The sequence below is a fragment of the Ostrinia furnacalis genome, unplaced genomic scaffold, assembly GCF_004193835.3.
Source record: "Ostrinia furnacalis isolate ACB-3 unplaced genomic scaffold, ASM419383v2 OfSCF1110, whole genome shotgun sequence".
NCBI lineage: Eukaryota > Metazoa > Arthropoda > Insecta > Lepidoptera > Crambidae > Ostrinia > Ostrinia furnacalis.
In genome coordinates, this window is record NW_021131349.1 from 606150 (window position 1) to 633026 (window position 26877).

General features: G+C 36.1%; 3 protein-coding genes across 4 annotated transcripts; 1 reads left to right on the forward strand and 2 right to left on the reverse strand.

Annotated features, from left to right (window-relative positions):
* Nucleotides 1–256: 256 nt before the first annotated feature.
* On the reverse strand, nucleotides 257–2053 carry LOC114351240 (uncharacterized). The gene is made up of 3 exons (XM_028302378.1): nucleotides 1755–2053; nucleotides 1389–1607; nucleotides 257–1280 (listed from the first exon to the last, which is right to left on the reverse strand). The coding sequence occupies exons 1-3, from the start codon at nucleotides 1953–1955 to the stop codon at nucleotides 594–596; spliced, it is 1107 nt and encodes a 368-aa protein (XP_028158179.1). The 5' UTR covers nucleotides 1956–2053; the 3' UTR covers nucleotides 257–593.
* Nucleotides 2054–3298: 1245 nt separating this feature from the next.
* LOC114351223 (alpha-tocopherol transfer protein-like) lies at nucleotides 3299–23755 on the forward strand. 2 transcript variants are annotated; one of them, XM_028302340.1, is made up of 7 exons: nucleotides 3299–3452; nucleotides 7392–7484; nucleotides 12941–13100; nucleotides 14919–15174; nucleotides 17719–17829; nucleotides 21442–21578; nucleotides 22758–23755. In XM_028302340.1, the coding sequence occupies exons 2-7, from the start codon at nucleotides 7397–7399 to the stop codon at nucleotides 22885–22887; spliced, it is 882 nt and encodes a 293-aa protein (XP_028158141.1). In that variant the 5' UTR covers nucleotides 3299–3452; nucleotides 7392–7396; the 3' UTR covers nucleotides 22888–23755. The 2 variants fall into 2 exon arrangements, with proteins under 2 accessions (XP_028158141.1, XP_028158142.1); XM_028302341.1 differs by lacking the exon at nucleotides 3299–3452 and adding an exon at nucleotides 7204–7222 and having other exon boundaries at nucleotides 7393–7484.
* Nucleotides 23033–26661, reverse strand: LOC114351225 (zinc finger BED domain-containing protein 6-like). Its single transcript, XM_028302343.1, has 4 exons — nucleotides 25638–26661; nucleotides 25094–25180; nucleotides 24617–24691; nucleotides 23033–24422 (listed from the first exon to the last, which is right to left on the reverse strand). Exons 1-4 carry the CDS (start codon nucleotides 25849–25851, stop codon nucleotides 24292–24294), a joined length of 507 nt encoding a protein of 168 aa, XP_028158144.1. The 5' UTR covers nucleotides 25852–26661; the 3' UTR covers nucleotides 23033–24291.
* Nucleotides 26662–26877: the final 216 nt, after the last annotated feature.

Here is a 26877-nt window from a genome sequence, read left to right on the forward strand (position 1 = left end):
CTGAAAGAATGAAAAACAAGTAAACAGAAAATGTATGGGTTTCTTCACAACCTCAACGCGAAACAATACTCATATTGTACTAACATTCAGTGTAAAGGCAAAAAACATTATTTATGCAACTAACTCAACCTTAGGTATACATAACAGAGGCAACTATGTCTTATAACTGTAGTCATTTTTGAGTAAAAGCATTGCCATTCATTACAATTTATTTATTTCATTTTCTGTATCCAGTAGCTTTTAGTGATATTATTAATTTAATAATTTTAGCTGCCCTATAGTGATTGTTTCAAGCCATATTTTTTGTTCTACAACATGTACAATGGTGATAGTCACTCAAGAGTATTTTTGTAAAGGTCTATGAAAACTGCAATATTTAATTAAGGGGTTCTGATCAAAATTACGATTACAAAGTAAAAGACTTGCAAATAATGTTTGCATACCAAATGGGTGTATATGTGTTGTATTAAAATTTTAGTTATTTTATTTTGATGGACAAGTATAATGAAATGCATATAATTTTTATAAAAAATATAAGGCTTCAAATAAAATTTGTTTTATTTTCTATCTTTATTTCTCATTTATTCTTAATACTAATTATTTGACATTCCTAGAACTCTGTACAAGAATCTACCATCATGATCATAGTAGCAATCATTAACTTTATATGTAGCACCTTTTTTATAAGCCTTTTTAGGAATTCTTATCCTCTCTGGATAATCCATAATATTCTTTTCATTTTGTGTGTTTTCTTTGTACCCTGTTACTGCTTTAGATTCATTTTTTACATCAGGGAGTTCAATTTCATTATTTAAATCGGACTTAGTTTGAACAGATTTGCTAGAAACAGTGTTTGCAATAATTTCATCATTGATATCTACTTCATTGCCACTATCTAGGCGATTTTTTATTTTGTCCTTGAGTTGATCTAGTGTCATAAGCTTTTTGTCTTTAAATTGTTTTTTGTGTTTAAATTCTTCAACTTCTGTTTCTTGGTTGGTGGTATCTTCTTCTGTGTTATCTGCAGTCTCCTTGTTTGCACATCTCCTTATTATTTGTTCAAATTCTCCCATTTTTTCGTCTTGGGTTACATCAATTTTGATAGATTTTGCATTTAGTGGTGGGATAGTTCTGTCAGAGAATTTAAGGAAATGCTGTCTGATCTCTTCAGATATTGATAAAGAACCTTCTTTGAGTTCCCTCCAATTTCTCATCACTGAAGCATCATGGCGAGCTATGCGTTCTTCTGTCGCAGGTTTCCAGGGATACTTTAATATTTTCTGTAAAACAAAATAGCAAATTAATTGACAAATTATAATAAGTTATATAATCAATATTTGTAGTATATTTTTTTAGTTCAACTAGGTAGGTACACTTGAAGTAGTTACCTTGACAGTACTTGCAGTAACAGGAAAACTTTCTGCAAGTCTCTCAGGGGTCCACTCATCTGGCTCTGTATTGGCCAAATGTCGTATTTGTTCTTTCTCACTCCAAGTCAAAAGGTTGGGCATATTCTCCTTGAAGTACTTATCCTTGACGATTTGATGGCGTAGCTCATATTTGCCAATCAGTGTTTCATTCATGTGCTCGTTATACGCCTCTCCAACCTGTAAAGTGACAATAAATCATGCCAAAAGTGACAAACCTTAAAGATTTTTGTTTTCCCACAAAATAAAAATAACAAAGCTGATGCATGAATAAAAGTTAGGTTATAAAATCAGGTGTTTATGTTAAATGCAACATAAGATACTAACGTTTTTAAAGTCACTGTCTGATCGTTCAATGAATTCTTCAGGATCATCATCTTCTATCTTGAGACCGTCCTCTTTAAATGCTTTGATTCTTCTACTCAAGCCAGGGTTGGCTGGTGGACTAACTATCCTGCTATTCCTCAAATTTCTGACGACAATCTTGTCGCTGATGTAATATAAGGGCTTCAATCTGGCTATGAACATTTTTGAATCAAAATTCAGATCCTGATGAACTGGTTTGTAATCTATAAAGGTTTTTTGAACTTTTTGATTTTTTCACCGATCCAACTATTTTGGACAAAACTGACAATGACAGCAAAATGACAGTTTAGTTTTTTAAACACGTTTTGTTTCTACAAAGTTCACGGTGGTTATCAAATACAGGGTGGAAACGTTAAGTGATCTCACTCGATTATTTCTAAACTATACAAGATATCGAAAAACTGATTACTGATTCTGAAAGTGCTTCACAAGCTCTTTCAAACGGTACCAATAATAGGTTACATAATAAACTGGATCTATCCAAAAATTCAATGTTTCCAGCCTCCATACATTTAGTAAAACCACATAATATTAAAAACTATACAAGATATTCAAAAACTGGTTACTGATCCTGAAAGTGATTCACGAGCTCTATCCAACGATACCAACTAGGTTACAAAATTAACTGGGTCCATACCAAAATTCAATGTTTCCAGCATCCATACATTTAGTACAGCCACAGTCATGGCACTGATATCTAGATAATATTATAGCAAGTAAAGCCTAAAACCAATGTTTTCCATAAATAATTTTAAATAACAATGCAATTTACGAGTTCGTTTAAAGTGTTTATTGTTTAAAAAAAAAACTTCTAATTTTGTTTGGCTGGCATGGCATACATTTAGTATGGAGGCTGAAAACATTTAATTTTCGGATAGATCCAGTTAATTCCGTAACCTATTATTGGTACTGTTGGATAGAGTTCGTTAAGCACTTTCAGGATCAGTGACCAGTTTTTCGATATCTTGTATAGTTTAGAAATAATCGAATGAGATCACTTATCGTTTCCACCCTGTATAATGAATTGTTGTTTATTTTGAACCGACTTCAAAAAAGAAGGAGGTTATATTTTCGGCTGTATGTATTTTTTTTTATATTCAGTATTGACAAAAATAATTTTAATTTATTTTCTTTCAAATTTTTGATACTGTTCAAATAATTATTTAATTGATGTTGCTGCTGAACCTTAATCAATTCGTTCGTTCGTTTCAGCCAAATGATGTCCACTGCTGGACAAAGGCCTCCCTGTGGGCCTCCCTCCCCAAGGACGTCCACAACGACCAGTCCAACTCCGACGAAATTAATTACTGACTCTGTCTGAAGTTGAACCTACAGGACTTATTCCAGTTTGAGAAGGAGACGAGAGGGGCAATAAAACTACGATTAATTAATGCAAATACAATTTATTAATAATCAATTATCAAACCTGCCGTCAAACGAATCGAAGTTTATAGCCGAATCGGTATCTTTTAATTGAACTAATCTAAACAGTTGATTGGGAATACTGCAAAGTTGTAGGACGGACGCTTCCCGCCAGTGTGTCTTGGTCGTCGGCCAAGCGCGCGCGCAGTCGAATTTGTTCCGCTACTTTTACTTCAACTTTTAAAGTAAGCCGCGTGACTTGTTTGTGATTTTGTCAGTGATTTTCCATAAATAACTGAGTGAGTACTTTTTATTACCAAAAAAAATTAACTTGAATGTAACTAACTTTTATCTAAATAAGTTAATTTACGTGTAAACATTATCATTATTATCAGCGGAATATTCCAATGTTCCAAAAATGTTTCAATACTCAATAAGTTTATTGCTTCCATAATACTCGTAGTAATATAGGTGTTACAATGTGTTTAGTAGTTCCTATTAGGTTTTTTAAGAGTTTAATAATTTACTTATACTGAAAAGTTTCATCCGATTCAGTTCAGTAGTAAGTACCTATTTGAGGGATCGAGTGGAGAAAATAAAATCCATCCATTATGATAACCCAAGGTGTCAGTTTCGTTACCCCCTAATCGAGATCCGAGGAACGCGGGTTCGATCCCCGCGCCGCCATTGACTGGTAGAAAACAATCCGGTGCGCCGGCGCCGCGCGCACTAAGTAGTTATATTGTGGTAGGTATTTGTAGTGAACCTCCTCGTACACAAGCATAATAATATTTATTAAAACGAGGGGTTAACAGGATTATTTTCTACCAGTCAACCTTAGTGTGAACTGCGAAGTGAAGATGCTTTCAAAGTCACAACTCACAAGCATCTATTACAGCACCCGTCTAGACGTCGCATTGACTCATGAATAGTATTGTAATAATTCAGACTTTCACTAACGTTAAATGGCGAGTCCAGGAAACAGAACCGCAATACGTTAAAAAGAATACAAGAATTAACATTTTAGATATTAGGTAGGCTAGTCAATTACCTAGTAACTCTAATGACCATTTTCACCATCAATCCCTAATTTTTAAGTGTATAGGGGTCTATGGTAACACATAACAGGAATTTTGAACGGGCATAACTCTTTTGCCGAGAGCTCCAGATCCTTGCCGCAGGTTGTAGAATCTATGTTTACCTAGGTACTTACTTGATTATAGATCAATCTAGCACTCGCTAGACCAAATCACTGCATTGGCACCTAAAGACAAGTTATGTTAATTGGTCGGTATTATTGTGCAACTGCTAAGTTAATTACCTGTATAATTGGTTCTAAACTGACCGCAATCAGCAGTTTTGTGACCGCAGTGGTGCAACCGCAGACCTCACCCTCATCGTTCATTAGTTTAGTTTCTATGCAGTGCCGGATTATGACTACTTGATGCCATAAGCAAATCCAACCCTGTGCTGTGTTGCACAAATTACTATTAGTCCCTTTAGGCCCTCATTAAAGCTAAATACCAATAGTCTAGCTAGCAGTACCGGGGTTCGAACCCTCACCGTTCGGTCTCGTGTTCGTGGTAGGTACACCCACAACTTTGCTGTTTCTTCAATATGGCTGTTTTAACGTTTTAAGGGAGTAGGGAGGGAGGAAACTTTTACTGGAGACAGTAAAAGTAAAGTTTACTCGTATGACTGTGGTCTAAACATTCGGTTAAAATATTTTTTTACAAAGCAATTCGCACTCCTAATATCAAGATTGCATCGGATTCTTCCAGGGTCATTGTGATTGAGATTGAGTAGGCACAAAAAATTAAAACTTTCCGTAGCATTGCCATTAGATCGAAAACATTAACCAGTATTATGCTGACGTCAATAATAAGAGCAAAAAGTAGAAGAAAACCCAAGAGTTGTTATTAATTGAAGTGTTGGATTAGATATACCTTACTTAGTAAGACCGAGTTTTTTTAAACCTTAATAGCAGCATACAACATCCTTCTTCGACGTATATCCTCTACTAATGAATAAATTGAACAACATTATTCCTATTTAAGGTAGACATTACTTATTTTCACTTTTAAACAGGTAGAGTCGACAGTGCATCAAATTAAATATATTTTTGTTGCAAAATCGTTCTTACCACAACTGAATAAGATGTCACAGTAGGTACATTGCTTATACAGTAACGGTAAATGAATCTTGTTGATTATGGACCTAACTATGTCAAAGCTGCTAAGGTATGACCCGATGGGTGCAATCACTGGTCGGCCTTTACTGGTACAATCGGGCACAGATCTCTAAATAAATTTTGCCTTATTTATTTACAGATCTATAATTTCTTTCGCATAGCGACATAAGAATAAACTTTACCTTTTCTGTGAAAACACTTCAAAAACAGTCATTTTTGAAAGTTAAGGAAAAGTCATTTACTTAGCTTCAAGAATCGGGAATCGTGACATCTCCTCCTATCTAATTGGCTCAGAATTGTTCCGTATTCTGAGCTAATTGGAGAAGTCACACTGTCGTCGCAAATGGACGAATGTGTTTGTGAAGTTTTTTCTTTTTCTAAGGAAACCTTATTAAAGATCATAGGGTTAGTTAGGTACTAAGTACCAGAAAATTTCATGAGATACTACTATTACATTATCTGTGATGACAGTATCTTCAAATAAACTAATCATTCCAGCGGAGTGGAAAAGGCGAGGTCTCACGCACGCGTTTACAGAATCTGTCAAGTACCTACTTACCTACGTGATGAGAATGAGACCCTCAATAGGGCTACCATCAGTCTAGGTTTCCTTACAACAATACATTACATTATACTACAAGTAGGTATAATGTACCCAAAATGAAGCAAACAACATTAAAACGAATAACTTCCTTGTTATTATTTTATATGTAAGTATTTAACAAAATATGAGCCGATTAACATGATATTTGTAAAGATAACATTATGAAACCAGTTAGATTTATCCAAAATTAGTTTACATTTATATTATTTACTCTAATTGGTAAACCAATCGACTCTACAATCCATGAAGTGGGTTAATAAAGGGCAAATCCTTTAGCTAAGGCTGGATTTCATTTCACAAGTCTGTCAACTGCCACAAAAATCGAAATACTTTCACAAATACGCTTCAACGTTAACGAAATTTTTTCTTTATTGTTTTTAATCATGAATGAAACATACGACTACAAACAATTAACAGCCAATTTGCGTTTTCAACGTACTCAGGTACAGGCATAACAAGCTAAGCACTGTGTCTTTTATGTAGTCGTGTTAGGGGCTATTTTGCGACAACATTGTAATGGCTTGATGTGCGTCGTCCGTACCTATGCTGTGCGTGCAATCGAGTTCTTTAACATGTTGTTACGTTTTCCTGTTGCGAACCTAATTTCCCTGCTTGTCCTTCGTTTATTATTTTAATAAACAAACTAACAAAAAGTAAATAACTAGTTAGTAACAACAATATAGACATTTCCACGCATGTATGTACCTCATTAACAATCAATTTCAAAATAACGTTGAATTTCAATTTGATCTATCTAATTTTCTAAGCGATGAAAAGGTCAAGTGGTTAACTTGGTCCAGTCAGTAGTGAGCTATTTAGAGAATCTCAGATCGCAGAGGTTCTGGGTTCGATTCTCGTGTAGGAGTATGTAGACTACTTAAACTTACCGCAGAACTAATTTGTGTAATTATTCTGTTTGGCGGGCGTGAATCAGCGATTGATTTAAAAATAAATTATTCTGTGCATCGCATCAACAACGATTCCTTAATTTTAACACCTTCAAAAGGTCCAAAATACAAAATCAAACTTATATAACAGTCAAATACTTTAGTACAGTACACAAATTCCGTCCGGTATTGTAGAGTCCGGCCTTACATGTAGAGCATTGCAAACAATACAAATTCCATACTTGAAGACAAGCGACGGAAGTAGACCTGTACCTATAGGACAATACATACACAAATAATCAACAATTTGTCCGTCATTGGGTTTCTCCGAAGCTCAGTTTTGTTTGTGTTTTACTTAAGGTACAACAATAACAACTGCTCACAGGTATACTTTACTCAGACTTCAAATATTTTGCCCAAAAATTCTCGTTTCTCGTAGTGATTATTTTTAATTTGATTTAATAAAGCATGTTTGTTGTTGTGATAATCAAGTCTCAGTTTGACTATTTACGAGTAGGCGGATAAACTTTATTAGTCAAAATTGTTTATTTACAGAAACATGCCTGACCAGGAAGTGGAGAACAACCGAGACCTCGTCAACATCAAGAATTGGCTTTGTAAGCAACCACACTTGCCGCATGATGTTGGTAAGTGACAATAATTTATTCATAATAAACACCAACTAACCACCAAATACATACCTACTCGTACTTCTAGCCAAAGCGTGGGGAGGGTAAGCCAATTCCTCCATTTGCCTCTAGAACTTAGAGAGGGTGTAAAAATGATAATAATGATGATGATGAACTACCAACTCCACTAGACAAAGTAATAAATATTACTTATTTCCTACAAAAAACGCTCTAAGCTCTCAATTTCACAGAATCTTTATTCTGTGTTTGAAGTGCAGTGAAGTGATGTTAATCCGGTAACTTTTACAGACTTCAATTATCAATATTCTATTCAAGAAACCTAATTAACCTATCTTAAACCATATCATTTTCGAGCTATAAAATATCACGACGCACTAACGATTGGCAAATGCACTTTATTGTTTCATTTAAGTACATCGAATCAATGACAGAAGTGTGTACAAGCATTATCTAGATCTGTGCTTAGGCAATACGAAGCAGATTTGCCTGAGCTAGCCCCATTCCCATGTATTTAAAGCGAATGGTGCAATTTATCTGGAATCTAATGTATTCCGTTGCCTGCTTTGTGCTAGTATTCAATGAATTTAATTTGATTCTAACATGCTATAATTATTGCCTACTCTCATGTGAGGTTATTTGCCTTATGCATACTTAAGTACTCGTAGTTAAAGGATATCTCTTTAATTGTAAATTTCTAGACCACTTCCACCTCTCGTTCCTATCATTGCAACTGTTAACACCTAGGATCCAAAGCTTGTTCGCTTATGAAAACCAGTCTAGTGTAGGGACCCCCCTAGTATGAAAAAAATTTAGACGACCCCCCGACCGTTCGCTTTTTTTTTCATGCATTTTATAATGTTGCAAAGATGTTTCTAGGGCCCGAATACTTCTATCCACACAACATTTTGCATAATTAGATTTCGGATTAATCTGTCTTTATAAGATTTTTTTTACTGAGGTAGTTTTTACGACCTCTCGCGACCCTCCTATAGAGGCTTCGTGACCCCCCAGGGGGTCGCAACCCACAGGTTGAAAAACGCTGGTAAAACATAAAAAACTGTCTAAAAACTAATTTTGATGGAAAATAAATTTTGAGAAAAGTTACAGCGAAAGTTGGCTCTATGGAAACCAGAAAATTTCAGAACTAAGTTCGATTTATTAAGCCTACCTTTTTTTTAGGTGGTAAAACTGCATTGAGTTGCATACCCGCCGCTGTGGTCAAGATCCACTTGATCTTATTTAACTTATTATATATATTAGGATGCTAACCTTCATTCTCATCACGACATGTCAATGCCTAAACCTTCATAGTTCTCCACGGTTTTCCGTGACTGAGAAAACTCGCTTTCGCAATAGTCGCGCGATTGGTAAACAAAACCGGTGTTTGTAAACAATGCCTGCATAATTTATTGCCATTGTTGTGTAAAAAATAGTAACGAGGTACAATACAACAGGTATCTACATAGAACCTTGCTCTTGAAGCATATAATGATGGAACCCGGTCGATCCCGGTTGACCCTCAGATGTCCAACTAATCAACATCTAGGTCAAACAGACTGAAAATGCGCTAGTCCACATTCAAATATAAAGTTTGGGGACCTGATCCGACTTGAATGCTAGTGTTTAGGTGAAAAGGGTTTGCTTTTCCATATCCATAAAGAAAGCTGAGCTCAGCAATTCACAGCATAAAGGCATACTAAAAGAAAGCCATAAAATATGTTTGCATTATTGCTAAACTTTATTCGTGGTGAAAATCGGTCATTCTCCGGATCTGGATTATTTTGTTGATTACCCCGACCTTTTTTATTTTTGAATTTAGAGAAAGTTTAGGTAAAACATTTCAAAATAGACATTATTACGAGCATATTTTTAATATTGGCCCATCTGTAGCAAGCAGGAATAAAAAGTTAAGCGACATCAAAATTTTCATGGTCGGGGTAATCAAAGTTGGGAGTCAGAGTAATCAAAAATAAAACAAAATATTTTATTTTCTAAGGTTTTTTTTAAGTTATGGTTAAATAAATGTTATTATAACTAGCCATTTGTTATTTTGATGTATAAACGACAATATTGTAAAGTTTCAACAAAATCTGTTAAGTAGTTGGTGCGTAAAAGAGTAAAAAACATACATGTACATTATACATATAATATTAGTGACTCAATGTCCTATGTCTCCTATATGGGACAGAAGGCGTCCACAACAGTCCTCCATCGCATTTTTGTTTTTAGACAATTTCACAAAGCGCCAGCTAGCCCCAAAGTAAGCAACTTAATGCTTGTGTTATGGGTGCTAGCTTAACGGATATACTACTTAAAAATTTTTTTTTTTCAATACATAAATATTATACATAGTCACACCCAGACACGTCACAGAAATTAAAATTCATCATTTCAATTTCAGCCCGGCCGGGAATCGAACCCGGGACCTCTCGGCATAGTAGTCCGTTCTGAACCTCTACACCAAACGGCCGACATTCGGCATTCGGTCTTGAGCTTCGTGTTTGATCTCGCTCCAAGTCTTAACAGTGCGCCGTTATGTTTTCTTGGCGCGACCACGTTTGCATTTTCCCTGGGGGTTCCAATCTAGAGCCTGCTTGGCACCTCGGCACGCAGGCCACCACTAAAGGTTCACGGGGGAGGATAGAGCTCGTTTCTAAATTGCGTAGCTAGGGACGTAGGCGCACATTAGTGACGTGTCGGGGTAATCACGGTTAACGCCCGGACACAACTTCAAATAGTTATTTTACAAAACCTTTTAGTCATATAGTTATATCGTATTTAATTTATCAATGTTTATTTAATTAGTAATCGATTACATAAGCATTGAAAGCGGTAATAATAACGGATTAATTTATACGAGCAAATTTGTTCTGAAATCGGGAGCGCGGACACGTCGTGGTAATCAATTTTTGACGACTTACGTTTTTTTTTAAATTACTTAATTAACTATTATTAACTATCTCTGTGGTTTAACAACAAGAACCAAAGTTATACTATTAGATAAAAATATTTGTTACTAAAATATTATGATGTTCGGGTACTTTTTGGCCCCGGACACGTGATTTTCTTGGCCTGTGGAATGACCCAAATACCTACCGTATTATGGTCATATGGCCAAAATACAAATGGTCTGATTAGCTCTAAAAGCTCAGTCGCATAGTAGAGCTTTCTTAAACCTATTTATTTAAGTAGAAAAAATTAAATAATATTTAAAATCTACAGGGTGTTAGGTAAATGGGTATATGAGCCGACACTAACCCATGTTAACATGGGCATATAAATGGTATGGTGAAGTCAGAAATTTGATATCATCACTTTAATTTTTTTAATTTTCATACGAAATAAATTTTATAAAATCCGATTTGTATGAAAATTTAAATAATTGAAATGAAGATATTAATTTTCTGACTTCACCATANAATGGTATGGTGAAGTCAGAAATTTGATATCATCACTTTAATTTTTTTAATTTTCATACGAAATAAATTTTATAAAATCCGATTTGTATGAAAATTTAAATAATTGAAATGAAGATATTAATTTTCTGACTTCACCATACCATTTATATGCCCATGTTAACATGGGCTAGTGTCGGCTCATATACCTACCCATTTACCTAACATCCTGTATACTATAGTCAAGTGCGTGTCTTTAGGGAGGCAACTTTCTGTTGTTATTTATCTTTTTTTGTGGCTACCTTTCTAATCTTTAAATCCTGTTTGTAGTGTCTGCTGTGTGTTGCAATTCTTTCGTCGAAGCAAAGGTTGATGTATCTGGGGGTCAACGATTCGTTAGATGTTTCAAAACAAGGTCGATACAAATTGTTGTGTGAATCGATGGACCGTTAGTGAGTTATGCTATTTTTAGCTCTTGCTTAACGTCGATTATTTTAGTGGCCTTGAGAATAAGCATATTTTATAAGGCACAAAGTTCAACATGGTTCACAACTTCACACCACAGATTTTTGTCAAGCCTATCTAATATAAAAATGAATCGCAAAATGTGTTGGTAAGCGCATAACTCAACAACGCCTGGACCAATTTTACCAATTCTTTTTTTTTAATGTTTGTTGAAGTCCAAGGATGGTTTTTACAGCGAGAAAAGTTTGAATAATTTCCGGGTAAACCCTAAAAAACTCGAAACTTCACCTCTAAGGGTAAAACGGGGTCCACGCGTACGAAGTCGCGGGCGGCCGCTAGTTTTTTATAAAACTACTCGTTTAGGACATTGTTAGGTAGACACTGAATTCATCCTAAGGCGACAGTAGTTACCTAATTATTTCAGAAATAAATAATAACTACTTCAACATCGGTGTTAATGAGACTAAAGGTGAGGTTTGCCGATAATGGCCCTAAATTGGCAGTACCACCTACGCAGGAAGTGCAAATTAGGTAGCAAACTATTAAAAAATAGGTACAATAGGCCACAGTTCCAGCTACCCATTTCCGTTTTTTCTCTCGCTCTCATCAAATGATGATTATTTGCGATAGAACGAGACGACATGACCGGAAATGTTAAAATGTATACCTAAAGACTATTGCTAATTAGATCGTAGAAATAATTCATATTTGCAGCAAAATAAACTTTTTCTATTCCATTCTATCACATAGCAGTAAAAATACCTGCTAACTGAAAAGACATTGACTCAAACAGCTTACATATAGGATTACGAAAAGCTTCTTGGAAACATTATTATTCGCAAGAATTATTACAATTGCACATAATTTGTAATCATTTCTTTTCGAAAGTAACTGGAAGAGAAGGTCGCAGTCATTACGTGAACAATTTGAGTGTTTTAAAACTTATTCGGTTAAGTAACGGTGATAGCTATCTCATTTTTGAGATTATTCTTATTCTTATTCATTTTTGAGATAATCCAAAAACAGGAGAAGATAATCCCGAAATCTTGTAAGATCAAACGGATATAAAAACCACTATTCCTCTATAAAACGTAACGTAACATTCTTCTTTATAGGTTTCAATTCGGTAGAGTCGCATACATCGGTATATTGCTTGCTGTACCTATTCTACGTGTAACGATCACTATCTCAAATCAAAAACTATCTCAAATCACTAACCAGCGAAACATCTTATCAAATGCAAACGCAGTTGCAACAACTGATTCCAAACCTTCCAGTTCCAACTGAATGCTTTTTCCTGATGAACATCTCTAAAATCAAATAAGCCAGTTACACCTGATTGTACTGTACCTCTAGTACGAAAAACTTTCGAGTTCGTTTCGTTGCGTATTCAAAGTGTCATCGAAAAATTTTGTATGAAAAATTAAACAGCGCCCCCTAGGGCGGCTATAATATAGGGGGCTCTGTTTAATTTTTCATACAAAATTTTTCGATGACACTTTGAATACGCAACGAAACGAACTCGAAAGTTTTTCGTACTAGAGGTACTGATTCTTAAAAGTATCGAGTACTAATCTAGAATGTCTCTTCCAGACGAGCTGCTCCTCCGGCGGTTCCTGGCGAGCTGCGGCCACAGCCTGGAGCGCACCAAGCGCACCATCGACCTGTTCTTCACCATCAGGTCCAACGCGCCTGAGGTGTTCTTCAAACGGGATCCATGGTCGCCAGAGATACAGCGAGTATTTCAAATCACGTGAGTTTAAACTGTTTATTTCATCCTCCTAATTTTAGTCTCAGGACGTCCACTGCAGAGCAAAGGCCTTCCTACCTTTCTTTATGATTCCAGATTAACTGGTTAGAAGCAGCCAATCTGTAATCTTTATAACTTAGGTAGGTAGTTACTAGCAGCCGCCCGCGATTTCGTATTCGTGGATTCCGTTTTACTCCCTTTGGGGTGGAGTTTTGTAAAATCCCGTCTTATTGAGCACCTACGTTCTAAAAGGAACCCCCAAGAAAAAATAGAGACACCTAGCACTTGTAGTTTCTGAGATTTCGTGATGAGTGAGTGAGTGAGTCAGTCAGTGACCTTTCGATTTAATTATAGATATAGATTTATTGGAACCTTCTAAAACTGATAAGCCCAAAAGATGATTGTTTGCTGTCTACGAGACCTTCGTCCTGCACCGAACTATAAGCTCACTGGCTTCACATTATAGTTACCTAACTATGTAATCTTTGTGAATTATTATGATACAAGGCTGAACTGCATTCTATTTTAAGATGATTTGAATAACCTTCTCATATTCGTTGAGTGATACATACCTACGAGTAAATATTTATTTCCTAGGCATTGCAGGACTCAACTGACGTAATTCTGCGATGCGCTAATTTTGATAGTAAATATTTATTGATCGTGTGTCGGTTCCAGTCACCTCGGTGAAAGGAATTGATTGCACATGCATCGCATTGCGATTGAGTGTAGTGTTATGGATAGTTATCGTATAATTATGATACCGATTCTACAGTAGCGGGCGGTAGAGCCACTGTTGTTTGCTCTAAAACAGTTGAGAACAAATTATGACAAATATGAACATTTTATGTACCTATATTGTACAAGGGTATATATTCTTGCAACTCACGAAGGCGAGTGAACTTTACTTGTGTGTGTACGTGTACATAACGATAGAAAACTCAGTGTTGAAAAACGAACAGTAGCGAGCCACGGGAGCCACCACACAAGTAAAGCTCACTCGCCTTCGTGAATTGCAACAACTATAAAAATTAATAATTTTAGCATAAGTATCCACAGCTAATCTCTTTCGAAATAAGCTCATAGAGCCCTATAGGTAAAGTTTATTCAGTGTCTATCCTGAGGATCACCAGGAAGGAGATTGCGGCCCTACTGAATGCATTCTCCCTTGCGCAAAATTTGTCCGGTTAGACAGAGATAATTATGACACTAATGTAATATCTCTCACGTGCAAGATATCATTCAAATGTAGTTATTATGTTCAGTTCTCTACATGATTGGCTGGTTTTGCCATACTTCCCACTAGTCTAGATTTCTTAGTTATTTATAATGTCATTGTATGATTTCTATACTATGTTAGACCCTCACGCTTACTTTAATTTGCATACTAAATTGATGTAGAGCCTTTGTTATGATGATTTTAATTACCATTCTACTTTAACAATCAAATGTTTTTACTTAGATCCTGGTGTAGCCTACCTACTTGCGTATTTCTTAATAACCCAATTACTTGAGTAGTAGGTACAGTATAGCTTGTACCGTATACATTACCAACCCCACAGGAGACCACAACAGGAGAGTTTTTAATTGCTTTTCTTAATTGATTTTGTATTCGGGGAAATTCATCATTGTAGAAACCTGATCAGCCTTTCTAGCTTGCAGGCAACTGACTGAATATGTACACTAGTAGGTACTGTCTGTACACTCTACATATTTTAAATGTTGCAAAATAGCCTCTAGCAACTACTTACACAAGATGTCTCACTGCCTCCTGTCTCAAAACTCCTAAACATATCTTGAACTAAATTTTTTCTCTTCCAGCGATCTGATCCCGCTTCCAAAGAAGACGAAAGAGAACTACAAAGTATTCATCTACCGGCTGAACAACCCTGACCTGGACATGTTCAACTTCATAGACGCTGTGAAGACATTCTTCATGCTGGCAGACACCAGGCTGACGGAGGAAGAGGATGTGCCGGCTGGAGAAATACCGATTTTCGATTCCTCTAATGTTTCGCTGAAGTTTATCTCGAAGATCAACCTATCGGTTTTGAGGAAATACATGCTGTATACGCAGGTTAGTTTTCTTTCAATTTCTCATTAGGTTTAGGTTTAAAGACTTTTATTTCTCCTCTATGTATCAATCTATAGCAGCCTTTAGGGGGTTTCCCTTCGAACATAGACCTCTTCAACCCTCCACCGACTTCTGTCCCTGGCCACACGCATCCAGTTAACTCCAGTTTATTACTTATAATTACTATCAACAGCCTCATTAACCTCTGTCTTTTTAACTGGCTTTAGACTCTACAGTATGGGCACTGATAACTTAGTACTGAATGGCAATCGAACCTAGAGCACCTAACTCTAGAGTTCTAATTAGTTTCCTTGATGTTTACCCCCAGAATACTCTATTATTTCAATAGATAGTTACTATTAATTACCCAAAATGAAATAAAAGAAAGCAGAAATTAGCGTCTGAAAAAAAAGGAATGAAGCAATTCTAACTACTCGTAACTATTAATTTGATGTCTAACATTTAGTGAAATCGCCACTAAAATCAATTTTCAACTAATTAGTGTTTGCCTAAGTGGTAGAATAAAACTGAATTATGCTTATTAGATATTTATTTTATGTCATTGTACCTACTGGTTGTTTATTATTGCTGCGAATAATTCTGTGAACTTGTAAACTAATTAAACCTAAAGCCCATGTGTGGTCTCTCGACGGACGCTATGGCCTATGGCAGAAACTTAGATGCAACTCAAAAGTAAGTTGCAGTTTCGTTGCAGTTGCGTTTCACCGTCTCGGCTGAACCATTTAAGAACCTAGTAAGGGACACTTTTTCAGATTTTCGTTTTTTGTCATAAATCACCTTAGAATTAAGGTCTCCACAGGATGTGAAGACAGAAATCGCTCTATTACACTTAACACCGGAGAAACGCGTTGCTAAAAACCTAGTAAGTGCAATTCAAATCTGCAAAAACCATTATAAAAACCTAGCAAGTTACAATGACCATTTAAAACCTAGTAAGGGCACGGACTTACTAGGTTTCAAAATGGTCAATGTGACTTACTAGAGGTAAAATGCTACTGTAATTTAAATATTATTTCGAGTTCTGTTGGCTGACACTCGATAACCATATCAAAATCTGGGGACTACATGAGTACTGATTCATATTCGATTTTGATTTTGAATTTTACGAGGCACTTTTGTCAAAAAAATAATTTTTAGTGTTAGTAAAGAGCATAAAACTTGCAGTTTTTAACTAAATATATTCTTTTATTCCATAAAGTATACTTTAGTAACTAATCTTTAATATAAACATCAGAAGTTATCCAAATCTTTAAGCATCTTAGCAGGGCAAATGAAAATGCTTTTTCTCGCTCTCCTGTAAAATTTTCTCCGCTGCACTTACTAGGTTCTTAAATGGTTCAGCCGGTCTGTTCTGGGCCTAAGTACACAAAAAGAACCCTCAATATTGTGACTTGTGATTACACATCATTGTATTGCAATGATGTTTAACTGACAGGTTAACACACATTTTTTCGTTAAAATCGCCAGGAATAATTTTGGTGGCACAAAACTTTCCAGCACATCCTATATTGGCTCTTACTTTTTCCACACAGAGAAGGTTTTCGCTAAGCAACAAAAGTAAATACATGTTATTTGCAGGTTAATAAGCTAAAGTGCTCTTACACTATCATTATCCCTTTGCCACTTGTTAATAAAGGATGTTTTTGCTTATCAAGAGAGTCAGGAGGTAGTGGTAATTCAGGCATTTGCAAATGTCCGGTGAGGACGGGTTTCAAGTTTACTGGTGCGAGACTTCGTTGTAGGTATATTGTAGGTGTGTTGTATGCATGTAACATATCACTGAAGGCAAGGCCGGCTGCGCTTGCGCCACAAATCCTGTTCCATCATGGCGTAACTTTTGGGACCAATAACCAAAAAGATTGTTTATGAAAACAACCAAACAGCCTAAAGTGGGTTACAAGTTAAAGTTTGCTTCATTTCCGATTTTGTAGTTACACAAATTGAGACCTTTGAAGCCAACTTTAACCTGAAATGAGGAACCGGTTCCTAAAGAATTTATGGACTTTGCGTCTTAAGTACTTAAGGTGCGACACACCTTTAACTTGTTCTACTTCCATGCTTTTAGCAGAATAACAGTTACTTTACACTGCATGATCAACATCAAACTGAAAGATACAATACTTACTTAATTGTGGTCAAAACAGTGTCAAAAGTATTTACATGAACTGTCTGAATTTCGCGAATCATTAAGCTATGGCCAAATAAGTACTAGTAATCAAAATACCATAATTATCGGGCTTGTGGCAGTTGCTATCCCTGAAAAGAGCTAAGGTTTGTTTGTGTCCAGAACACAGAAGCTGACAAAAAGTTCCACTCCTTGTCATTTCATCATCATTAGTCATTAGTCGCCACTGCAGGAGCACGACCCTACCTACCCTTACCTCCCTACCCTTTATCAAAGGAAAATGGAGGATTTAGCCTACCTCTCTGACCAGACGGGTTTGGGAAGAGGCATGTCATCAAAAAGGGAAATTTCTTTCTCTAACTAGCACATCAATATATTATGCAATCAATTTTATCTTTCAGGAAGCCATACCTATAAGACTGAAGCAAGTGCACGTGATCAACGCGCCAGCATACATCAGCAAGATCCACGCCATCTGCAAACCCTTCATCAAGGCAGAAGTCGCTAAACTGGTCAGTATTTTCTTATTTTTTTAAGTATGAATATTTTTAGCTAACTATCGTGAATAGGAGAAGCCCAAAATCATCACCATCGTCATCGTCCATCGTCATCATACCATTTTGGTCATAGGACGTCCACTGCTGAAATGATTCCCTTAATAACTAAGTAACTAAGTTGGTCGCGGACTGCATCCAGCGCCTTCCTGCTAAAGCCCAAAATTATGTCATGTTAATGCAGAGAATTGGTTTTAGATTGGATTTTAAGATCATCTTGGGGGTGGGTCTATTTGGAATTTTGGACCTCAAAGGTTCTTTGAATTTCTTTGTCATCCACAAGTAAGTAGCATCAGCGTGGAAATGACAAAAAATGTATTTGAAATTCATCATTATCTACGATTTTTTGAACCGCAAATCTTTCAGTAAACATGCTGGGACTTATTTAATTAACCTTAATTATGTTGCTTAATAAATAATATTATTCAGTGTTAGTTAACATAATTTTATTAACTTCAGTTCACCGTTGGCCAAACCCGATAACGGTTTTTCTTTTAGCATATCTGCGTTCGTATATTTGGTTCGTTTGCCGAACGAGTTATCCAACTTAAGAATACAGGCTGAGTTGCACCATCTTAGTTACTTTAACTTGTTTACTTTAAACGTCAACAATCTGTCAAACTTTATACTTCATCTCCGCGATTTTGCATCGAAATCAAAATACGCGCGGCGCGGCGTACACTATCCGGGATATTTTTTAATCGACAAGGCGAGCATTGACGCACGCACGCGTAATTTTCACCAATTTGCATTGTAAATAAATTTTTTAGTGCCTGAAAAATAAAAACACAAAATATATTTTTTTAAGCTGCCTGAAGACACTGAGAGGTAAGTAAGTGGTTAATATTATGTAGGTATTAATGATAATTCATGTATTTCATCCGCAATTTTCCGCTGTTTGGCACTTTTTTTTTAATTCTGAAGTTAGCCCTATGGCATCGGAACAATGCCGAACTGACGTCAACGAAACGGTGTGCGATCACTCTCGAGACAAACTTAAATTACACCATATTATTGACGACTTTGAGCATACATTTTTTAAATACCTTCGCGAAGAAAACTTTCTGTACATCTAGTACATTTATTATTCTCCATACCTACAGAAACACCGTTTAATGTTAAGTTACGATTAAATTGAAGTCGGTGCAACTCAGCGTTAACGTTTATCAGTACGACAACGAAAGTAACCAATCCAAAAAGTACCTTTTCAGTATTACCACAGATAATATAATAATAGTACCTAGTATTATATTATCTGTGATAGTACACAATTACATTCGGTGACGGCTACATTATTCAATTCATAAATAAGATAAATCCTGGGAATCGCATCTTCATAACTTACAAGTTTAAAAGCAAAAACTAACTAACCTGATCAAAGATTGCAGTCCAAAGTAAACAAACTGGTAATGGAAAGTATTGCGGCGGATTGCAATGGAGTTCATTGCTACTTGACTCCGTTTAACCGTAAAATAAATAAAAATAAACGATCATAAGTTTTCCTTAATCGTACGTCGTGTCCGATAATTCGATAGGTAATTAGTTACGTCAATAAATTAATTTAGACGTAAAAGTTTACCAATATTTTAGGTAGCTTTTGTAGCAGTACCACAGAATAAAATAATGTAACCTACTTCGGCATGTAACCTCAAGTAGAGTCGTAGGAGGTGAATTAAATAGGCGGCCCTTAGTTTTTTGGTAGAAAACATTTCATCTTTTAGGGATAAGAATAAAAATAATCTGTTTAATAATTACGCATGATTTTTAATCTATCGTAATTGGTCCTACCGATTACGCGGTCGTAAAGTGCGGTTTAATTAACTTTGCATTGCGTGCGTGTAGGTAGATCACACAATGATTAATTTATCAAAGTGATTATCGCTTGTGGTAGCAATCTATTCAATTATTTGCTTTTATGAGGTGTACAACTGTACAAGTGTTATTTTTATATCTGCGCGCCAGTTGGTACAAAACATGACATAACTTAGTTTACTTATCTAGAAATCTACTAATAATTAATATGACAAATTGTAGGTAGGTACACCAATAAAAACAAACTGAACACAATCTCTACTAAATTACTACTTAGGTAGTACCTACGTACTTACATGATGTAAAACAAATTAACTTTAACAGTGAGGAAATTGAAAAATATAATTAATTCCAGCCCTTTTCGAGTCTTAGCAAGCCAGTACTAATAGGTAGATAATTAACCCAAACGTAATAGAAATGGCTTTCGTAGATGACCTTACTCAATTATGTTCCAGGTAGGTACTACCTACCTAGGTACACACCATCAAAAATAAAAGTTAATCGTATTTAGGAGAAGTTATTTATGTATGATGTATTTATTGTAATATTAATTCCTTGTTCAATTACTTTGTTACAAACAATAAATCTAAGAACACGGACATGTCATAAACATTTGTTGCTTACTTTTACAATTTTACGACTCTACAAATTTTCCTGTTTACATGTTAACGAGCTAGTTTATCTATTTCCCTTCACTTTCGGAGTTGGTATCTAGGCCTTTAGGTATTAGTTTTAGTTAAAACTTATTAACCGTTTATTAATCTGGTTGCAATAAATACTCTCTAAACTAGAAGAAATCTTTAGTTTGAAAATAAGCGCATGTTTCTGGGAAATTAAAAAAAACTTCTTGAACTTAAATGTAGAGTCGAAAGGACAACACATTTTTTGTTACTGTTCTTAGGAACAGGTTAATAGGTGCTACTTTATAAAAAGGTTCCTACTTTGATTTGCTATCGCTTTTAAATTTAAAAAAGTATAACCTAATCGGTACAGCCGTTCACAAGTGCATTCACCCACTACAGAACTAAGCAAGGTTTAAATTTTAAATTCAACGAACTCATGCCCCATTATACTTACTATATGACTCTGCGTGCAGTGTATAATAAGCACCACAGTGTATTGTCATCCTTAAACGCAAGAGTTGCGCTTGAATTAATTTAAATTTTAAACCGAAAGTAATGTGACGTAACATATCTGTCTCCAATTTGACTAACGAATCGATTGTAAGCCTATTGCCGCAATAATTAATGAATAAATTAATATTAAACAGCCATGGTTCATTAGCAACCATCATCAAATTCGGTTTTTTCTTTTAATTACCTATCATAGATAGCTATCTATTAGTCGAATGATAATCGTCTAAAACATGCAATAATGTAGACGATTTGTGTTTGTTTTGTGTCCTATGCATATTTCGTACATGTTTAGAGAAGTTACTCCCCCACCGTAGAACAAGGTCGTAGAATTTCCTTGTTACTGCGACTCTACATATTTTTCAGAAGACTCTTTCAGACAACTGCGACACAAGTATCTGTTAGCTCAGAAAACGCTAGATAAAACCATACAGGCTGGAATTGTATAATACCACCTGGAGGGAAAGTACTGAAAGGAATGTTTTCGTTGAGTAAAATTTCAATCTATAGTTTTAAGAGTACTTTCCCTCCAGGTGGCATTACAAAATTCCACCCTGTATATCCCTAAATCTTACATTGCAGTTCCCAATAACGTTATTATAGTAGGTATTTTTTTTCTTTACAGATAAAGTTCCACGAACCGAATACGGACACCCTGTATAAAGACATCCCCCAGGACCTCTTGCCAGAAGAGTACGGTGGCAAGGCTGGCTCTATCGATCAGCTCAAAAAATACTGGATCAAACGCATTGAGGCCAAGAGGTTAGTATTGGGTCGATTTGATTTCAGACATACCCCAAACAGACAAGTTAACCACCCAAAAAATTCAAAATGTTTGTTAGCCTAGGCGCAGACCACCGACGTTTAGTCGGCCGATAGTTGGGCCCGATTTTAATTTGTATGAAAATCAAATCGGTGTAATGTGCGCACTTCCATAAATGTCCATACTAACTAATTAACCAGCCCGACCCAAATAACGACCGACAAAAAATCGGTGATCTGCACCTAGGCTAGGCTTAGGCATAAAGAAACAAAACACCACAGTGAAGCGAGTTTAAATTGATAAGTAACTCGTTGCAGCATTCTGAAGAGTACTCTTATGTCTTGGAATCCTACATAGCATCGCAAGCGAAACCATGCATGATATGATAGCTAAAAGACAAGAACAGAACTGTCTGTCTATGTTCATTCTACCGCGTTGCTAATGAGAATACGTAAAGCTGTGTGTGTTAATTAGTTTCGTTGTCACGGTTTCGCGTGATACTTGCTTGTTATTGCTCTTCTTTACTTTGTGTACGTCATAAGTTGCAAGAGCACGCGATACTCTCTACTTTACCAGAGGTAAATATAAGATTTGGCTGTCTCTCCATGCTGGCCCAACGGGTTGGGGAGGCTTGATGTTTGCATATTATGTCCCTTAGCCGCCTCTTACAACATTCACGGAAAGGACAGAGCATTATCTGAGGGAACGTGACCTTAGCGTTAGTATCCAATATCCCTTCACGGATATCCTAACTAAGCCCTAAGGCACACCTAAAGTGCCTGCTAAACCTTCCGGTTCTTGCAGAGTAGAATAGTACTGCGCCACAGTTAAGACGCGACTACGGTCATCAGACCATCCCAACCCAACCATCTGGCGAGGGGAGAGTAGGCCAAATCCTGTGTTTGTTTCTGTTATTTTAGAGAGGTCGTCCTGCTGCATTAGAGACTTAATAACCTGATAAAAAAAGGGTGCGTTTGGCGGAAATTAGCACTTGAAAGCGCTTTTAAGTAAAAGGGCAATCGTTAAGCGGAAAGCGCTGTAACTGATAAAAAATTACACGTCACTATTAAAAGTTAGCAAATGTGTCCTCACCGAAAACTGCTGTAGCGATCGCTATTTTGCTTCCAAGCGCTTTTTTCTACTAAACGCAACCATTGATGATGATGACTTGTTTCCAGGGAGTGGTTCCTAACACACGACCAGCGCTGGGTGGTGGACGAGTCGCTCCGGCCGAGCAGCTGCCAGGACGAACGCGCTGATAAAGTCCGCGACTGCCCCGGCTCTTTCCGCTCGCTCGCTCTTGATTAAGCAATTGTAATACCTGCTGTCTAGTATTAATGATACGATGAGCATAGGTGGCATTATAACTTCATTTTTACAGAGTTTGTCACAATACTTTTAAGTGTGTACGTAAAATGAACGAAAATGACGAGTCTGAAACACAATCGTTTGATCCATGGGTTCATCCACTTTTTCACCCACTATCCCTTAGCCCGAAGAACGTTTCGCCTAATAACGTTTTTTTTTTTGCCCGCTGAATTTAAAAAAAAAAATTAAAAAAAAATGTATTTATTGCCTTCGAACCATTAGACAGGTACAGGTAGTTAGACTTACAACTATAATAATATGAAGTACACCGAAGGCAATTGGACCTGGCTCAGTCTACGTTGTAAGGAGAGATCTTTGCAACACTGGTTTTTTATCGTTTAGCCCAAAAATTCTTTGGATGAACCTTTCATGGATCAAACGATTGTGGACGAACAATTTCAGACTCGGAAACGACGAATGAATCTGTGAGAAAATATTACGTTTTTTGTAAGATTGCCATTTTATATTGGCGCGTAAGTAGTATAAAAGTCACATCACCACTTTGTAGGTGTACATAATCAAGAGGTGAGCCAATGTAATTTTTATCAATAATTATAATATAAATGTAGTTAGGTATCTCGTTACAGACATAAAGATTCATTACTGTTACCAAATTGTTAACGAAATATTTAGGATTTTGATGAATGTATTTTAAAAGGATGTTAAGTTAAAGGTTATTTAGTAGGGCTTAATAATTATTTTGAACCCTATTAAATTTTAATTATCGATTATAAATCTAAGTTTTTATGTAAAAAAATTAAATTTCCCTTTATAAAAACTGTCCTACTTATTTCAGATTAAACATATGTCAGGAAAATGCATAAAATTTTCGTAATATTGCCTACGTGGACCTTAGATACTCGTAGGTTATGGGGCTGTTAGTGTGAGAGTGATTTCAATAAAAGGGATCAAATCGTTCAAAAATATTATTTATTTTATCAATCATTATCACTGCTAACAATAAGATGTAATAAATGAACATGAATATTTTAAGGCACTCTCTCGCGCTCTACATAGGTACCAAAAGAGCTTTTTGAAGGTCCTAGGCCGTTTTTTCTGCAAGCTTCATTATAATCCTCGTGTTCAGAAAGAAATTCAGTCTGTAAGAAAGACTTTAACACCTCCTAGTTAAAGTCAACTTTAGTAATCAAAAACGTGTTAGTATAATTTAGTCAATTCTTCCAAAAGATCTGTTTTATAATCAATCTTCGTGTAAAAAATAAACGTGTCTACAAAAAAAAAAAATCAATATGGACCCATTTCAGTCCTTTAGAGATGAATCGTAACGCACTGACAGATAGCTTGCGATTTTATGAGTTTCCACCAATGTCTTCCAGCGTGCGCCTAATCTGGGTTTTCCACTTTTTTCTTTAGCAATTGAATTTCAAGCTCCACTTTTTGTGCCTTTAGTTCGTAGTACCTAGTTATAGCTTGAGTCAGCTTTCTTCTATCTGTTTTCCTTTCTTCCTTTGGGTCTGAAATAAAGGACATTGTCAGTAGTGGCCTAAGAACCAACACACAGAAGTAAAGTTCTAAAATTATTTGGCATTTTTTGAAGAAATGAATATTCGTTAGACTGCAACGAACACTTCTGCATTGGGGAATTAAATAAACAAGTTTCAGATGGCTTATAAGGCCATTTTCAGGGATATTTTCAAATAAAACCTACCGTCAGCTGTAGAGGATTGAGGATTATGTACTTTTCCGCCTTCAATTTCCAGATACAAGGTTCTATTATTGTCAGCTGAAACAACATTAAATATATTGTAAGATTATATCAACCTTATACATAATTATGTTATTGTCCGAACAGTTCCGAGCTTTCGGAAGACGTGTTGTGAACTTGAGACTATACAGTACCCTGAGCACGAATAATTTTCCTAATGGATAGTAATTGTATTCCTTAAACAACTGTAACAGCGCTGTTTTGGTTTTAATAAAAAAAATACAATTACAACACTTACCATAACGAGAACGATATTTATTCACGCACATTATATTACACAACTGATCACAGTACAGTACATTATTTCAGTGTGCAGTACTGTGTTCAGTTGCGAGTTAATGTAACAGAAGTAGGCATATGGCTCAAAGATGTATTTATTGATTGATCTTTATATTTACTGTAATATTTTTGAAAGCTCACCATTAGTTTCCATAGATCCTGCCACATTAGAGCCATCATAATCGAGGTCTTCATCGTCATCATCATCGTCTTGGGTTCTGTTCTGAGCTGAAAAATAAACGATATAAACATTAGATAGGTAAGTAGGTATACCCGAAGTAATAGAATAATAATATTTTAGATAGGATTTGGAAGTATTAACTACCTCCTGATTCACCTGATTCTGTTTTCAGACCTGAACTTTAAAACCATGGAATCACTTACTGATAATTTAACAACAATAACAGTGCAAAATCATTACTTCTTCGTTAAAAATGTTCACATCTTTGGTGTAACAAAACGCAACGTCAGACAGGCGAAACTAACCTAAAGTTTGTTTTGTAAACAATCCAACAGAATCATTTATCAAGGTTAACTTTTAATTTTGAAATATCTTTGGGAACCAACCAATTAAATCGAGGTAAGTAAACAAATTGAAAACCCCGCCTTTTGAAAAGGTAACTTGACTGCAAGTTTAACTAAATTATTATTATCAAATTCAATAGTAAAGTTAATTAAATCTTACCTGCACCGTCATTTATCTTTAGCAATTTTTTGTGCATCAAACTTTGTAGCACAATGAACTGCTCTGGGTGCATTGATTTCAAATGCCTTTTTAAGGACGAAGTAGTGCGGCCCTTACGAGAATATGAATTATTGCAAATTTGACACGTTGATTTGTCGCGGTCATGTTCGTCTCGCTTGAAAAATGTCCAAATCATGCTTTTCATTCGTGGCATTGTTGATTTATTACTAGGTAATTCACTGACACTCACTGCACACAGTAAACAAAACACTAAACATCAATTACTATAACTGTAAAGTTGTGATGAATTATACAATAACAACGATAAATGTTGCATGCGACTGCGGACTGCGAGGTGCATGACCGAAATCAAGAAACTTGCTTCCTATTGGTCAGTCCGCAACAGTATCGTGCATGTCATCTCACTCGCACTCATTGCCTCAGCGTATTTCTTGTCTCAGCTCGTACCGTTCCGCTTCCGCTAAAGGTCCGCATTGATTACTGTGAATGAGTCACGTGAGACTTGCGAGTGAAAGTGTTTGTAAATCGACACGGAAATTTTGTATTTTGGTTGCGAATCTCAATATACTTGGCTTAGATTGAACGGGTTTAAATAATCAGGGCATATTGTGTTCATGTGATTAAATAGAGGCCGGCAATACGGCGGCCATGGCGGAACATATTTTCATTGAGAAATTGTGGTAACGCACTACGCTCTTACGTTGCGAGGAATAAGGCTCATTTTAGCCACCTATCATCAACACTTCAACAGTAACTCCACGAGCAAAGCAACTACTAATACAACGCCATCTAACGTAAAAGTACTGTTCTATCTTGAACCCTGTATACCAGAGCATACGGAGTACATTTTAATTAAGCTGAATAAGTAACGTCAGTCACTGTATTTTGCTGTGTGGAGTCATCAGGAGTCATCGCATTGTTCAGCACTAAGGTCATCTATAGACTAAGGTTTAAAAATAATACTGAAGGTATCACTTACAACCACTTTTAATATTCTACTCTTTATAAAATAACTAGCTTTCCGCCCGCGGCTTCGCCCGCGTGGAATTTTGTCTGTCACAGAAAAACTTTATCGCGCGCGTCCCTGTTTCAAAAACCGGGATAAAAACTATCCTATGTTCTTTCCCGGGACTCAAACTATCTCTATGCCAAATTTCATCAAAATCGGTTGCGAGGTTTAAGCGGGAAAGCGTAACAGACAGACAGACAGACAGACAGA

Coding starts and splice junctions, on each gene's coding strand:
- LOC114351240 (XM_028302378.1), bottom strand. CDS start 1,955: ATGTTCATAGCCAGATTGAAGCCCTTATATTACATCAGCGACAAGATT. Junction 1,608..1,754: donor CAGACAGTGACTTTAAAAAC/GTTAGTATCTTA, acceptor GTCACTTTACAG/GTTGGAGAGGCGTATAACGA. Junction 1,281..1,388: donor TTACTGCAAGTACTGTCAAG/GTAACTACTTCA, acceptor TTTGTTTTACAG/AAAATATTAAAGTATCCCTG.
- LOC114351223 (XM_028302340.1), top strand. CDS start 7,397: ATGCCTGACCAGGAAGTGGAGAACAACCGAGACCTCGTCAACATCAAG. Junction 7,485..12,940: donor ACACTTGCCGCATGATGTTG/GTAAGTGACAAT, acceptor TGTCTCTTCCAG/ACGAGCTGCTCCTCCGGCGG. Junction 17,830..21,441: donor AGGCAGAAGTCGCTAAACTG/GTCAGTATTTTC, acceptor TTTTCTTTACAG/ATAAAGTTCCACGAACCGAA.
- LOC114351225 (XM_028302343.1), bottom strand. CDS start 25,851: ATGCCACGAATGAAAAGCATGATTTGGACATTTTTCAAGCGAGACGAA. Junction 25,181..25,637: donor AAAGATAAATGACGGTGCAG/GTAAGATTTAAT, acceptor TTTATTTTTCAG/CTCAGAACAGAACCCAAGAC. Junction 24,692..25,093: donor AGGATCTATGGAAACTAATG/GTGAGCTTTCAA, acceptor ATGTTGTTTCAG/CTGACAATAATAGAACCTTG.